The sequence below is a fragment of the Canis lupus genome, chromosome 10 (genome assembly GCF_048164855.1).
Source record: "Canis lupus baileyi chromosome 10, mCanLup2.hap1, whole genome shotgun sequence".
Lineage (NCBI taxonomy): Eukaryota > Metazoa > Chordata > Mammalia > Carnivora > Canidae > Canis > Canis lupus.
Window position 1 is genome coordinate 6,208,627 of NC_132847.1, and position 15,961 is coordinate 6,224,587.

At 43.6% G+C, this 15,961-nt stretch overlaps 1 protein-coding gene across 1 annotated transcript in view; it reads right to left on the bottom strand.

The window, feature by feature from the left end:
• LOC140642015 (uncharacterized) overlaps positions 1–15,961 on the bottom strand; it is a 48,057-nt gene that overhangs the window by 3,904 nt on the left and 28,192 nt on the right. Inside the window, exons 7-9 of the mRNA XM_072842621.1 lie at positions 9,842–9,963; positions 7,116–7,237; positions 78–150 (exon numbers count right to left, since the gene is read on the bottom strand). Coding sequence (XP_072698722.1) covers positions 78–150; positions 7,116–7,237; positions 9,842–9,963 — 317 coding nt within the window. The remainder of the gene's footprint in view (positions 1–77; positions 151–7,115; positions 7,238–9,841; positions 9,964–15,961) is intronic.

Sequence of the window (15,961 nt, forward strand, 5' to 3'; positions counted from 1 at the left end):
AGTGTTTTTTAAAATAAATAAAAACGGAAGATACTTTTTTCACTTAACCTGAAAACCTCAAAGAGATTGTAACATACAGGTTTTCAGGAGGAAATGCCAGTTGGATCTTGGGGAAGGGAAATCCCTTGTCTTCTGGGAGCTTCACAAGGACTACCATGGGGAATCAAGGGGGGGACAGAGTCAGTTTAACGTAACGGGAGACATTTGGAAATCTTACGTGGTATGCTAGCACTGTAAACTTCCAGAATAAAGTCAACTGCTCTGGTATTTTAGTGAGAGGGTACCATGCCAGTCTATCCATATGGAGCTAAAATCCAACTTCTTCATTATCGAGTTATTGTAAACTATAAACAACAAAAACGAGAGCAACAGAATACTCAAATATTAAATCCAAACTTATTTTTATATCAAACACAAATACAAAACAGAACACAAATACAGAGAAGACTAGCTGGCAGCTCTGCTAAGTCAGCACAACGGAAGATCTGAAACATCGAATGAAATGATGCCTGGGGTTCACTGGCTGGGAGCTCTTCTGCCTTGTGGGGGTCAGGCCCTGGTGTTGGGGCTGGCAGGGCAATTATGATAAGGGTTGCGAATAGTAAGGAATACCTTTTCCTAGGTAATCCTGGGAATGCTTCAGAAAACTGAGGATTCACTTCAGGAAAAATTAACATCGTGGTTTGGGAATAAAATCTGGAAACAAAGGCTAGTGATCTTCACCAGAGAAATCAACAAAGAATCATTATAGCCCATCCTCATGCTGTTATTTTCTTCACTTATTTATTCATTTTTATTTTGAGAGAGAGAGAGAGAGAGAGAGAGAGAGAGAGAATGAGCGGGGAGGGGTAGAAGGAGAGAAAGAATCCCATGTCTGGTCCACACTGAGTGGGGCTCAATCTCATGACCTGAGATCATGACCTGAGCCAAAAATCAAGAGTCAGACACCCCTCGCTCTGTTATCTTAAAAATTCTAAAGTCAGAGTGGAAGAATTACATCAGCTATGAAAGAAAAGTGCTTCATGCGAAACTAGTTTAAACAAATCTTCAGATAATGTTGGCAATGGTGTCAATAGAACCCCTATATAGGCAGTTTCAAGAGGGATTCTTTTATCAGAAGACTATTTTCTTCAAAAAAGGCTCTATTCCAGAGCTTTTAAATTTATTTTCATGAAGAAAGACCAGAATTCAAGAATTTAATTAGGCTTAAAATCATAATAGCATAAATAACATAGCTCACATATACCAAAATAATTCAAGGTTAGAAGAAACCGTTGAGCAAAAATGATGAAAAACTGATGGGAAGAAAAGATAAGTTAAAACACAGTGAATTTCTTTCTAGAGTACCTAAAGAGCGAAAGGGTTTGCTCCTGCCTCTGAGCAGTGAGGGACTTGCTAGCTACTGCTTGTCATTTATGATGTCAACTTTAGGTTCTAATCCACAGTATATGCTGACACCTACCAAGATGTACATTAAGGCATAATTCTAAAATGCTTATACATCCACCTCAAATAACAAAACTGAATGAACTTGGATTCTCTTCACTGGTTAGGATTCACTGCAGACTGTGTTGTGGTGTTACGGGAAAAGGTGCTACTCTGCAAAGCTGCAGAAAGAAGCTTCTCCTGTATGTATATTAAAAAAATAATTTTTGAGTGATGTATAGAATTGTTGAATTGCTTTATAGTTTGCATGAAACTAACGCAACGCTGTATGTTGACTATATTATACTTCCAAAGAACACTGTTAAAGCATTTGGAAGAATCTATTTATAGCATCCTTTCAAGTGATCTTCACTTGGTTGGTTAAACCAACTTAACACCATTACCTTAACCACTGGCTGCTGCAGGAAGTACACTTGGATTTACAGAACAGATACTCATAAAGAGTGTCCCAAACTACTAGGGTAAAATGCTCTGTCAAGCCAGACTGACGAAATCTCTTGACGTGAATATGGATAAATAACAAAAGAATAGAACTGCAACTTTATGTCACATTTTTCTTAAATACGGGTCAGCAAAAAAGAGCAAAAGCCTCCAGAAGTCTATGATGGTGCCGTTCCAACTCCTGAGCCCTCCTACTCAGCCCCACCCTGAGCAGCCCAAAGGGAATAAAGTGAGCCACAGTGTCTGGAAACTTCACTATAACCTTCTAATTTGGAGGGAGGGAGTTAGGGAGGCGGCGACCAAGGGGAAGAGACACAGAAAGCTGTGTGCTGGCGGCTGGCCTCTCCTACCACCGCAGGGGTTCCTGGAGGGGCAAAAGGTCTCTATCCAGGGCTGTGGATGCTTCAGGAGGGAAGGACCAGAGAGAACATGACCAGAACTGCGCCCCTGAGCTGCTGACTCCATCCACCAGGGGGCTTTCCCACAACACTAGCTAGGCATGGAAGGCTGAAGAAACCCAGGAAGCCTTTGGAAGGTCCCCTCCCCATCAGGGACAGGCAGATGCAGGGTGAAAGCACCTTCTTCCCTTCCACGAAATGGGACAAGATGGAAGGTGGCCGCTGGGGAGAGGCACGTGAAATCATTGGTCACAGGAACATCTCTGCATACATTTTTTTTTTCATTTGCTTTTAAAGAAAAGGTAGTGGCTGAGATAACTAATGACCTTGAAAATGGTTATGGTGCAGGGCGGCCCAGGTGGCTCAGTGGTTTAGCGTCACCTTCGGCCCGGGATGTGATCCTGGGGACCCGGGATCGAGTCCCACGTCAGGCTCCCTGCATGGAACCTGCTTCTCTCTCTGCCTGTGTCTCTGCCTCTCTCTCTGTCTCCCATGAATAAATAAATTTTTAAAATCTTAAAAAAAAAAAAAAAAGAAAATGGTTATGGTGTAAATTCTCACTTTCATCCCCGGAGTCCTCCCCATCCATCCAGCTCCCTCCACGGCCTCCTACAGGTGACTGCTTTCATCAGTTTCTCCTATGTCCTTTCACTGTTTCTTTATGGATATATATTCTTTTTTTCTTTCCTGATCACAGAAAAGTATCATTATTTATATATACATATGTAAAATACACACATCCACTGCAAAACAGCAGTAGCCAGAGATCCAGCACTTTCCCCAGTAGCACGTAACTTCCTCCCTGTTCTTTATAACAAAATCTTCCACCACGTGGTTGTGCCATAATCGTTTCTTATTCTCGGGTATGTGAGTTGTTTCCAGTCTACTACCTTTAGGAGCAAAGCAACAGAGAATATCTTTGTATAAAAGTAACTTCACATGTGTACAGGTTCGTCTGCAGAATAATTTCCCCAAATGGGATTTCTGTATCAAAGGACAAATGCATTTGTAATAATGATAGATGTGGCCAAGTTACTTTCTGTAAGACTGAAACTTTTTTGTGCATGGGCTTTTAACTTGAAGGAGTGACAGCCCTACCTCCACCTCTTGTCCCAGAAAAGATCTAAAACGGAAGCTACTGATTGCCACCACTGCCGACAGCCCCCACTGAGCTAATGACATCCCCTCATGGCAATAATTATGTGGGGAAACTCAGCCCATCAGAATGGAGCCTTTGAGCTGAAGTTCTGAAAGGAATATCAGGTCCTAGATAAGAAGAAAAGAGGGTCCAGAATGCATCCACCTTTCATCTAGTGAAAGAGGATCCCAATAGGATTCCCCATATAAACAGGAGTAGGGTGAAAAGAACAGCATAACAAATGTGCATTCTTGGCAAGCAGGCACACAGAATGCAAGAAATAAAAACAAGTATTAAGAAAAATAATAGGCAAAAGACAATTTCATTTTTGTTATGACTATGTGGTCTGGTGGCATCTGGGTGGCATAATTGGTTAAGTGGCCGGCTCTTGGTTTTGACTCAGGTCATGATCCCAGGTACCTGAGATCAAACCCCACGTTGGGCTCCCTACTGAGCAGGGAGTCTACTTGACATTCTCTCTCTCCCTCTCCTTCTGCCCCTTCCGCTCATGCTCTAAAATAAATGAAGAAATCCTTAAAAAATAAAAATAAAAAACTATGTGCTCTGGAATCTGACTGCCTGAACCTAAATCCCAATGCCTGGCTATAAAAATACTGCGTGACTTGGTCCAAGTTACTAGGTATCTTTCTGCTTTAATTTCATCATGTGTAAAGTGATGATAATTATAGTACCTTCCCTGAGGATTTTTATGAGGATCAAAATGGCTGAGAACAGTTCTCCACACATGTTAGCAGCTGTTATGGTTATTACATACCTAGCCAAGGAGCTAAAGAAAAATTTCCCCAACCAGCTCTAGGATGGGGCTATTCCAAGTGTGGTCTACAGACAAGCTGCCAGTCTCTGAGCCATCTGGTGCTGGTCCAGGACAAGATGGGTGGGGAAACTGTGCCAGGATGTGAAATAATCATATCAGGTAAGTATGCTTTTCAGCTCAGCTGACGTTTTTCTCATAGCAAGACACTTTCTTTCTCTTTCTTTTCTTTCTTTCTTCCCTTTTTTTTTTTTTTTTTGTAAGATTTTAAGTCATCTCCATACCCAACTTAGGGTTTGAACTCATGACCCTGAGATTAAGAGTCACATGTTCTTTCAACCAAGCCAGCAAGGTGTGTCCCTGCAGGACATTTCTGATGAAGGAAGTCAAATGGTTTACCTTCAGTGCACCCTTCTTTTATTATCATTCATGAATATAAGTGAGTGGCACTGTCCTAGGATGCACTAAAGAGAATGCTTAACCAAAGAAAAAGATCAAAGCTGGAAGAACAGAATTACCTGAAAAGAGAGACTGCAGAAGAATCAAGGGTCCAACGCCATTAGGGAAAAAACAGAAAAGGCAACCAATGGAATAAACATTATCGAAACCAAATCAGATGAACATGGTGGAACGGCTTGGAAAAAAAAAAAAAAATCAGGACAGCCCAGGTGGCTCAGCGGTTTAGCGTCACCTTTAGCCCAGGGCATGATCCTAGAGACCCAGAATCGAGTCCTACCTCGGGCTCCCTGCATGGAGCCTGCTTCTCCCTCTGCCTGTGGCTTTGCCTCTCTCTGTCTCTCATGAATAAATAGTCTTAAGGCCACGAGAGTAAAGTGATTTGAAGAGAAAAAAACATAGCTATGGAGATTGGGGGAAAAAAAGCAGAGTAAAAACCGATGCATTTGAAATAGAAAATTCGATGAATGTAACACAAAATTCAAAGATAGAACAGATTTACCACCCTCAATCAAATGCTCAGCTTTACCGATCACAACCAGACATACTGTGCCTTCTGATGTAATTCAGTATGATGTATCATCATGTGTCAAGCAGTCTTGCCAAAAATGTTTAGCCCGACTCCGACCAGGTCTTTAGATACAATTACCAGGTTACAGTAATGAGGAGGATGTGAGACATGTCCACCAAGAGGGGAATGGAGAAAAAAACGGTTTGATGTCCATGGAATACCACTCGGCACTGGAGTGAGCTACTGATAAATGCACTCATGTGGATGAATCTCAAACTCATTATGTTGTATGAAGGAAGCCAGACCCCCCAAAAAAGTACAGATTTTGATTCCATTTATATCAAAATCCAGAAATGGAAATTGATTTACAGAGACAGAGAGCATTCCTTCAGACTTGCTCAGAGGCAGCTTTATCACCCTTCTTTTTCGTAGCATTTCTTCCTTGTCCACACGGCATTTCTGAGAAACAGTTTGCCCTTTATTTTTAAAAATCTGTTGTACTTACAGAGCTATGTTCTAGACCATTATGACTTCTAAGATTTAGGCTGCTTTCTCACAAGACTTGGGTCTATCCCTTTAGGACTACTGGGTGAGAATTTATAATTTGATGATGTGCCGAGGCTGAATCTACAAAATACAAACAAGGGCACTTGGCTGGCTGAGTTGCTGGAGCACGGGACTCTTGAACTCCGAGTCAGGAGTTCGAGTTCTTTGTGGGGCATAGAACTTACTAAAAAATAATAAACTTTAAAAAATACAAATTCCCAAAGAGGATGCCTCTTGTTCTTTTTTTAAAAGCTATTTTATTTCAGAGAGAGACCATGTGCACGTGTGTGCATAAACAGGGGGCGGGGCAGAGGGAGAAGCAGACTCCCCGTTGGGCAGGGGGCCTGATGTGGGGCTCAATCCCAAGATTCCGGGATCAAGACCTGAGCCAAAGGCAGATGCTTAACCGACTGAGCCACCCAGGTGCCCCTGGATGCCTGTTGTTCTTAAGAGTGAAAGAAAAGCATCCGTCCTGGTAAACAGTACTAGAAAGGTACTGTCTGCTTTCATTCATTTAACAAATATTAGGTTAACTATTTATGACATTTTAGAAGCTGAAGTTCAGCAGTAAACAAAGCAGAAAATAACTATGCTCTCATTGAGCTTAAATTCTGGTATGAGGAGATAGACAATAAAAAGAGAGAAATATGTGTATCGTATAACAAAGTATAAAATACTCTATAAATACGCACTCATATAATATACAAGGAGATGGTAAGTGTTAGGGAAAAAAAGATAAAGAAGAAGCTACTAAGGACTGTTGGAAGAAGTTTTATTTGTTTTTAAATGCGTTTGTCAGGGAACAAGGGACGTCATCTAAATAAAGACATGGGTGAGGGAAGTGATCTGTGCAAGTGTCTGCAGGGAGGACTATGGCCCAGAGACAGGAGAGTGCTAAGGCCTGATGAACAATGGAGGCGGGGGGGGGGGGGGGGTTCAGTGGGGCTGATGAGCAAGGCATCAAGAAGGAGATGCCAGGAGGAGGTTTTGAGCAGAAAGATGACAAGAGAGGACTCATCTTTCATAGGACCATTGTGTCATGTTGAGAACAGAACGAAAAGAAGCAAGAACACCAGTGAGGAGGCTGCTGCAAGAGCCAGGAGGATCATGGTGAGTGGTGGCCTGGGCCAGGGCACAGTGAAAGTGGTGACAAGTGGCTGGATCTGGGGCGTATTCTGGAGCAGAAGTGATAGGATTTACTCACGATGGGATCCCTGGGTGGCGCAGCGGTTTGGCGCCTGCCTTTGGCCCAGGGCGTGATCCTGGAGTCCCGGGATCGAGTCCCACATCGGGCTCCCGGTGCATGGAGCCTGCTTCTCCCTCTGCCTGTGTCTCTGCCTCTCTCTCTCTCTGTGTGCTATCATAAATGAATAAATTTAAAAAAAAAAAAAAAAAGGATTTACTCACGATGCTGGGTAGGCAAAGAATACAGGAGTCTCGGGGGGTTGGCGGGGAGGTCTAGCCAGGAGATGTGTATTTGGCTTTTATCAGTGTCTAGGCTGTATTTCAAACCTGAAGACTTTTTAAACCTGAAGATCGTTAAGGGAATAAGTATAAATAGAAAAAGGAAGTGGTCCAGGGGCTGAGCCCTAGGGCTCCCCCAACACTATAGGGTCAAGAACTGAAAAAAACAGCAATAAAGATAGAAAGTAAGTGGTTAGGAGGGTCGGAGGACCACCAGGAGTGTGATGCTATCAAAGACACTAAATGAAGGCATCAGTTCAAGGGAAAGCGAGTGTGTGGTTGTCTTCCAGGGCTTCCAGATGCAAAACGGGCCCAGCTGCCAAAGGAGCTGTGGATGTAGGATACGGACTCAGAGAAGTGCAGCTTTGGAGGACTGGTGCCAAACGGGAGGGAAGGGGGAAAACCTCATTACATGGACTTCAAAAGAAAAGAAAAGAAATTCGAGACTGAGTATAGAGACTGACTTGGAAATATTTTGCCATTGAGGGAGAGAAACTCTTACCAAACAGGTAAGAGTTTGGGGGAAGTCTAGTACCCTAAGAGGACTCGCTATAAAGAAGACTGTTGGCGAAGGACAAGGAGCTCATGGAGAGAACAGTTCAGGGATGTTGGAGAAGGATGAGGACTGCTGAAGGGATGACCCAGGTAGGCAAGGGGTCAGGGGTGGGATCCAAGGTGGAAAGGGAGGGGTCTGCCCTTGCAGGGGAGGAGAGACTGTTTTTCCTACTGAAAATAACACACAGCGGAATGAGATGGGACAGGGACAGGTGGGTGGGTGTGGTGGGGGAGGCAGGGGACACCTGTGGACATTCCCTTCTGTCTGCTTCAACAGTCTCAGTAAAATAAGAAGCAAAACACCTTCCCAAGGACTGCCCCAAACCTCCACCTAATTCTGAAACATAAACAGTACAGGATGGGATCCCTGGGTGGCGCAGCGGTTTGGCGCCTGCCTTTGGCCCAGGGCACGATCCTGGAGACCCGGGATCGAATCCCACATCAGGCTCCCGGTGCATGGAGCCTGCTTCTCCCTCTGCCTGTGTCTCTGCCTCTCTCTCTCTCTCTCTCTCTGTGACTATCATAAATAAATAAAAAAAAATTTAAAAAAAAAAAAAAAAAACAGTACAGGATGGAACCTGGTAGGGTGAAACTGCAGTGTCCCCACGGTTATCATTCTTTCCGAGCCCCAGAGGCAGTAAGACCTCCAACAGAAGACTTCCGGGGCAGAAGCAGAGCTGCTGGCAGCAGCTAGTGGAACCCATCCCAGGACAGCCTCTTTTCCAGCACAGACTGCCCAGGGGTGCCTCGGGGAGGTTATTGCCATCAGATGGCTCATCCTTGTCCCCAGCTAAATGCAAATAAAACTTCTCTTCCAAGCAAAGTTGACTTTTCTCACCTAGACCTCTGTGACACACTGCTATGTGTCTGCCTGGCTGGGCTCTGGTGCCCAGCTGTTGTTCAAATGCCAGCCCAGATGCTGCTGCAAAGGTATTTTTTAGATGGGATGACCAGGTAAAGTGGTATACTGTGAGTAAAGCAGGGTATCCTCCAGAACATGGGTGGGCTCCTAATCATTAGGTAAAAGCCTTAAGAGCAATAGAGGTGGTCCCCACTTTATGATGGCTTGACTGACAATTTTCTGAATTCACAATGGTGCGAAAGCAATATGCATTCAGTAGAATCCACACTTGGAATTGTGACTCTAGATCTGCTTCCAGGCTCCCAATGCGCAGTATGATCCATCCTCTTTCCTTCTCTCTCTCTCTCAGCTGGGTGGGGGCAGCACCACAGCTCCCAGGTAGCCACAGCCACAGCCACGTGCAGCCACAAGACTAGACGATAGATACACTTACACAACCACTCCTACCCCTGTGACCCTCGTTTCCCACTCTCAGTACAGCGTTTGAGAAATCGCGCGACCTGTTCAACATTTCATTATCAAACAGGGTTTGTGTGAGATGATTGTTCTCAACTGTAGGCTGACATAAGTATTATGAGCACACATGAGGTAGGTTGGGCTAAGATACAATGTTTGGTAGGTGGGGTGTGTTAAATGTGTTTTCGACTTAGAGTATGTTCAATTTACAACGGGTTTATTGGGATGTAACCCCAACTCGTAAGTGTAGGAAGAGCCATGCTGAGGTTCCAAGAAGAAAGAATTCTTGTCTCTAGGTCAACACAGAAGTTGGGTTTCCAGCCCTGCAGACTTCAGACTCGAGGCCCTGCAGTCACTGGAGTCAATTCCTTAAAATAAATGTCCCCTCCCTGCACTCTCTACATACATCCTATTGGTCTTCCCTCTCTATAGAGAACCCTACTACAACCTTCCTTAGAAGTGTGCTGCTTTCGACTTAGGAGTTCATACTTGCATTTTTAAAACATGTTGGCCATTTGGGAAGAGGCTCCCAAAGAGCAGTAACTGAAATAACGATCAGTAATCATTTGCACATGTATGATTTTCAGTCTGTGATTTTACCCGCGGAAAGAACTTGCTGCCTCTGAAAAGGGACACATTTAAGATAAAGACATTGAGGGCTTGAATCCTTCAGCCTTGAAGAGCCTCCTTCTTTCCTATTTGAACAGCACCACCTTGTGGTGAATATGAGTAAGAGCAATGGTTTCTTGTTCAACTAGTAAGCTTGGTGGTAATGATTCTGTTTTGGAAAACTTACTCTCCACCAAGACCTCTGGGTTTTAGGGATGTGAAGCCAGAATGAGCAGACAGTACTTGGACAACTACTGCACTGGCACTCCATCCAGGACGATGGGCGCTACAGAGGCACTCGGGGTACACCTGCAGCAGAGGACACTTGCATGATTAAGGCCAAGGGAGGTGGATGCCTTCCCAGCAACGGGAGCAGCATTTGCAAAAACACCAAGGCGCCACAGAGTAAAGTACATCAGGATAGGTTCACTTAGCTGCTTATAAGGCTCCAGTGCACGTATGTGGGGGCGGGAGAGGCAAGGGTACCAGTAAGACATACAGATGGAGATAAACAGGATTAGCGGGTGAGGGGCCTGACATATTGTATTGAGGGCTTTGAATGTGATCGGGTCAGGTGGACAGAGAGCTCCTGGATGGTGGTAATTAGGAGACACGATCTAACTTGTTCAGGACAGGTTAAAATAGCTGCAGGTCAGGAGGGCAGGCTAGGGTGTGTCAGGCTCTAGTCTGGGAGAACCACCAGCTGAGAGGCACTTTGCAGTAACCCAGGGGAGGGAGTAGAGCCCTGTGCCAAAGAAGTGACAGGAGGACCCAAAGATACATCCAAAGGGAGTCATGGGGGCTCACAGAGAAGAATCAGGTATGCCTCCCAAGCCAGTGCCTGGTGTACCCTGGTGGGTGGCACTGCTGTTCGCCGATGTGAACAGGATGGGAGTGGAGGTGTGTGTGACCTGTTCATCTAGTTTGCGACCAGGGAGCTTGTCCCATGACCTAGAAGAGAAGCTGTCAGGAAGCACTCACACATGCAGGTCAGGGGCTCAGGAGATCAAATCTTGAGCACCTGAGAATAACACAGAGAGAGAGAAGAGCAGAGAGCTGAAGACAGAAGTGATGTCAGAGGGGCATCTGGAGGGAGAGGCACCATCCGGGACAGGGAAGAGTGGCAATGGAGCAGCAGGAAAATCAGACCCAGAATGGTCCTGGGAGCGTGAGAAGAGTGCCTCAGGCAGGGCTCATTAGCACCTCCAGGTCCACGGAGCAAATACAGAGGAATGGTGGCATCACCAAAGTAGACTGGGGTGTCTTCAAGTGTCTCCAGCAGGTTGGGGAGCAGCCTAGCTGAGGAGGAGAGAGGAGGCCAGTTGCTACAACAGAACGCAGGGGCAGGGGGAGAGATCATAAAAAGAGAAACTTGGCAACTTCCCAGAAATGGAGGGAATTTCCTAGTAGAGAGAGGATGGCACACGTGGGCATGAGCTTCTTAGAGCTGAGCTGTTAGGCTCTTGATTGCTGAGCAGCTTGGTCTCTCCTATTCTCCACTTCTCTAGGAAAAGGGAGAGGCCACCTAATTCCCAAGTATGTGAAGTCCCAGGATAACATCTGTGATGGTCACTGCAGATGATGTCGTGACCTACAGGACTTCCGGGGAGAGTGCGAGCACCCTTCTGTTTCTACGAGGGGTAGATGCCGTCCACTGGGAGACGGCGTCCTCTTATACTAGACTGCAGATTTGCTCATCCAAAATTCACTCCACCTTCCTTAGTGGACCTTCCTATATGTCCTGTAGCACAAGTGCTGAATTTCCTCGGCTCCCTTGAAGGTCAGACTCCAGGTATAATTTAAGTTCGGCCAATCAGATGTACTTACATGTCGGAGTCAACTACGGAGAGAGGCAGAGCGTGAGGCTCTGCTCCAGCAGAGATGGTGTGACTCAGGAGCTGGCAGCTAGCTGATTTGGCAGGAGCTTTCATGGCAGAAGCCCAGCTCCACTAGACCAATTCTGCTAAGTGGTGCTAGTAGGTATTCCTAGAAACTCAACCTAGAGTCTAGCTCTTCAACTCTCTAACGATACTGCAAATCCTGTAATATCCTTGAATGCATATCCTTCTGCTTCAACTAGCCAGAGCAGATTCTGTTCTATTCAACTCAACTGCAACAGATACTTGGCTGTCCAAATTCACAAGGCACTACAGGAGAGATCTGCAGCGAAACAGGACCTGCCACCTGTTTTTGTAAATAAAGTTTTATTGGAAGAAAGCCATGCATATTCACTGATGTGTTGTCTATGGCTAATCTCATGCTAGAGAAGCAGAGGTAAGTAGTTCCAACAGAAACTGTATGGCCCATAAGAGCCTACAATATTTACTGTCTGGCTCTTTCCAGGATGAGTTAGCTGAACTACAGCAAATTCCCTCAACTACATATAGCACGGGAGTGTCAAGCTCCATCAGGTTGTGAGGATGCAAAAGAACAGACCTATGCCAGCTGGAAGAGGAACACGTGGACTTTTCTTTGACTTCTTTACATGGGAAATATTTTTGAATCTCACTAGGGTATTCAATAATTTCAGGGATACAATAAGTAGAATTTGAGGCCACTTGATCTTACACTGAGATAACATTATTGACAATCGGCTGTCTTTTATTTATTTTCTTCATTAGGGGTTGCGCAGAACCCATAAGGATGGCAAAGGCCGACATAAATAAAAGGATTAATGGTCAAATCCCCCCGTTCACATTTCTTAGAATATGTACCACCCACTGATACCTATTTATAGTCAAAGTAAACTAGTGCCTGCATTTTTTCATTTTAGGTACCAGGGTTTTTATTACAAAGGTCAGGGTTATGGGAGCCTCACACCCTGTACCTTTGTGTCATAGCACTAATCACAACTACAATTAACGATGTGTATGATTATCTGCTTAGTTTCTTTTTCCCACTAGAATGTAAACCCCACCAGAATGACAACCAGATCTGTCCTACACACCACTGTTGTTTCCAGGGTCTAGAGCATGGACAGCAGTCAAAAATACCTTCCAAATAAATGAGACAGTGTTCCAAATATAAGACTAACACAATCTTTTATGTTTAGAGAGACAACTGAACCGAGAGGTCTTCATCATCATCATCACTATCACATAAATTACTGACTTAATCAGAATAGGATCTGGCCAATCCAAACATACTTTGTTGGATTTTTTAACTGAACCATTATGTTACTTAAAAAAAAAAAAAGAAAGAAAAAGACGTGAATATAAATGTGGTACATTCGTGTTAAGACACAGCCCAAGCAGCATATTTGGCAGAAAGCATCTCCTTTTTCCTCCAGGTTAATTATTGCTTTTTTGGATGCCCAGAATACCCCGTTCGCATTTCTTAGACTGTGTATCACCTAGCATTCTGATTTTTTTTGCTGGCCTGGGAGGTACCTCCTACCTCATCTACCCATACCCTAGACTTCATTATGGTCAGAGGCACCATCACTTGCCCAGTGACCACAGCCAGGAAGTGGAGGCATCCCTGACACCTTCCCCTTCCTCTCCTACATTTTCACTTCTGAGCTATCCCCACGTCCTGTCTGTTCAACTTCCAAAATACATTTCAAGTTCTACTTTCCCTCTCCACCACACTTTCGCTCTGGATCAACATCTTTCTACTACACTGCTTCCCACTTAGCCTTGGTATGTGTTCTCCTGGTCAGTCTCACCCTTCCTCAGTCCAGCAGCAACAATGATCTTTATGAATACAACCATCTGGTCACATTACTCCCATTTACTGCTCTTAGAATAAAAAAAAAAAAAAGTTTTAATTATGAAGGTATCAGGTATACTGCATTATAATTCACTTCAAAGTGATCACCCCTGAAAGTCTAGTTACTGCCCACAAAATTTCTTAATATGGCAAATGAGAAGCTTCAGCTCCAACCTCATTTCATGTCTTTCTTCCTTTGCTCCTCCAGCAACCTACATATGGCCTTTTTTTTTTTTTTTTTTTTTTTTTTCAGTTCCTTAAGCTTGCTTAGCTCTTTCCTGTCACGGGATCTATGGGAACATATTATTGCAATTCTGAAGTCTGAAGTATAAGACTATATATACATTTTAAAATATCTGTTTGAGAGAGAGAGAGAACAAGAAGCAGGGGGAGCAGCAGGCAGAGGGAGAAGCAGGCTGCCCGCTGAGCAGGGAGCCCAATGTGGGGCTCGATCTCAGGACCCTGAGCCAAAGGCACATATTTAACCAACTAAGCCACCCAGGCGCCCAGGACTATATTTTCTTATTATTAGAGAACATGTATGTAGTATCATAGGCTAGCCAAAATCCTATTGGAGGTAAACAATCAAAATGTCCAAACCCTAGGGAAAGACAACATAAACTATGCCACAGTGTTCATACAAGTGGATCCTATTAAATCATTAAAAATGTTTCTTAGAAATACTTTGAGAACCAGGGAAAATGTTTCCGTGATAAGTGAACAAAAGTAGACTGCACAGTCTGGTCTCATAGACAGTATGATCTCAGCTTTGTAAAACTGGCTGTAGAGAAAATAGATTGGGAAGAAGTATACCAAAAAGGTAATACTGGTTATCCGTGTCCAGGGAATGTTTGAATATACATGTAGCTAAACGCATCTCTCTCTATATATCTTCTTCTATGATGATACTGCAACCTGGAAAAAAAAGTTTTTTAGTAAGTAAAAAATAAAAAGAAGTTTTCCAGGTTTTTTTATTTTAAATAGAATCCATGTTAACTTGATGCCCAGACAGTATATTCCTCATGTGCCGTATCTGCACATCCCAGATGGCTTTTAGCCCAACTCCATGATTAACTGTTTGATCTCCTGAGTTTTAATCTATATACAAACTTCCCAAGCGTCCAGGTTTGCTAATTCTAAATGCAAACAGGGTTCCTCCAACTTTCTAGTTTATTGTAAAGCACTAGAAGGCAGACTATGTACCTCCCTAGTACCTAAGACAGGTATGGTCATTTAGATAACAAGAGAAACAAACACAAAAACTTTGACTTCTGTGAGGTATACACAAAATACACAGACGGATCTTCACAGGCACCCGGTTTTTCATCCGTGGAGCCTCCTTACTCCACCGCTGGGAAGCGGTGAGTAAGGAGTGAATGAGTGGGCTCACCATACAGCGGCCCGTGGCAGGTGTCCTGATCTTAACTTCACTCCCGGCTTCTCCTTAACTGACCTGCTCTTATCTCCAATTTATTTCAAATGCCCTCATTTTAAATGCTTATTCGACTTTCTATCATACATATTTATTCAAGCACCTGAAATCTCAATTCTGAAATGAGAAAAATTTTTTTTCTTCTCTTTTAAAAGAAGGGAAGGTAGTACACATGCTAATAGCATCAAAGAATGAGTTCCTTGAGAAAAAAGCGAAAAAGCAGCATTATAAACATCTGTTATCCCTCAAAAGCCTTTCACAAAAATAGTTTTTCACTTTAATCCTTGCATACTTTAAAAAGAGAAGTGAATTTTGCTATAAAATCTTGCTATTCTGCTAGCAACTTAGTCACCACACAACTCAAACTTGAATAACATTCCCTGAACAAGCGCCTTCATTCTTCTTCCCATTAAAACTACCTATTCTTGGTGCCATTCAGGAACAATCTCCAAGTGAGAGACTATGGTTTCCTAATGAAACAATGGAATTGAAAAAAAAAAGAGGAAAAAAATTTACTGCACACTCTTTTGGGTAAAATGGCGGTTTTTCTTTCATTTTCTATATTTAAAGGGTAAATCTTCTCCAAATCAGGAAGAATATTTTATCAAAATGCTGAATGTAAAAGCAAACTATATGTCTTATCAAAATGAGGCTCAAGACAAAGACGGTTGCGCATTTTTAATATTGGAGAACCCTAAACACCAACAATGATTTACAGGTGCCATAGGCTTTGTGGAATACTAGAGAATAATATTCAGTACCTAACAGCAACCTGCACCAAAGGACAGTAGTAGCAAGGGGCTGTTAAAACCTCAAAAAAGGCAGGAACCCCTGAGATGGTATTTCAATAGGGAAGTGAGGAGAGTGAAGGTGTAAGCCTGTGATGGTCCAGCCTAGGCCCACTGCAGTCAAAAAAAAAAAAAAAAAAAAGAAGAAGAAGAAGAAAGAAGAAAGAAGAAAGAAGAAAGAAGAAGAAGAAGAAGAAGAAGAAGAAGAAAGAGGAGGAGGAGGAGGAGGAGAAGAACAACAACAACAGCAGGGATCATTGGTGCTAGTGGAGTAAGCAAGGGGGAAGGTGAGAGAGTTCAGAGAAGTTCTTGGAGGTTAGATCACAAAGGGCTTTGAAGCCATCCTAAGAGTTTGGTTTTTATGATTCTGATGAGA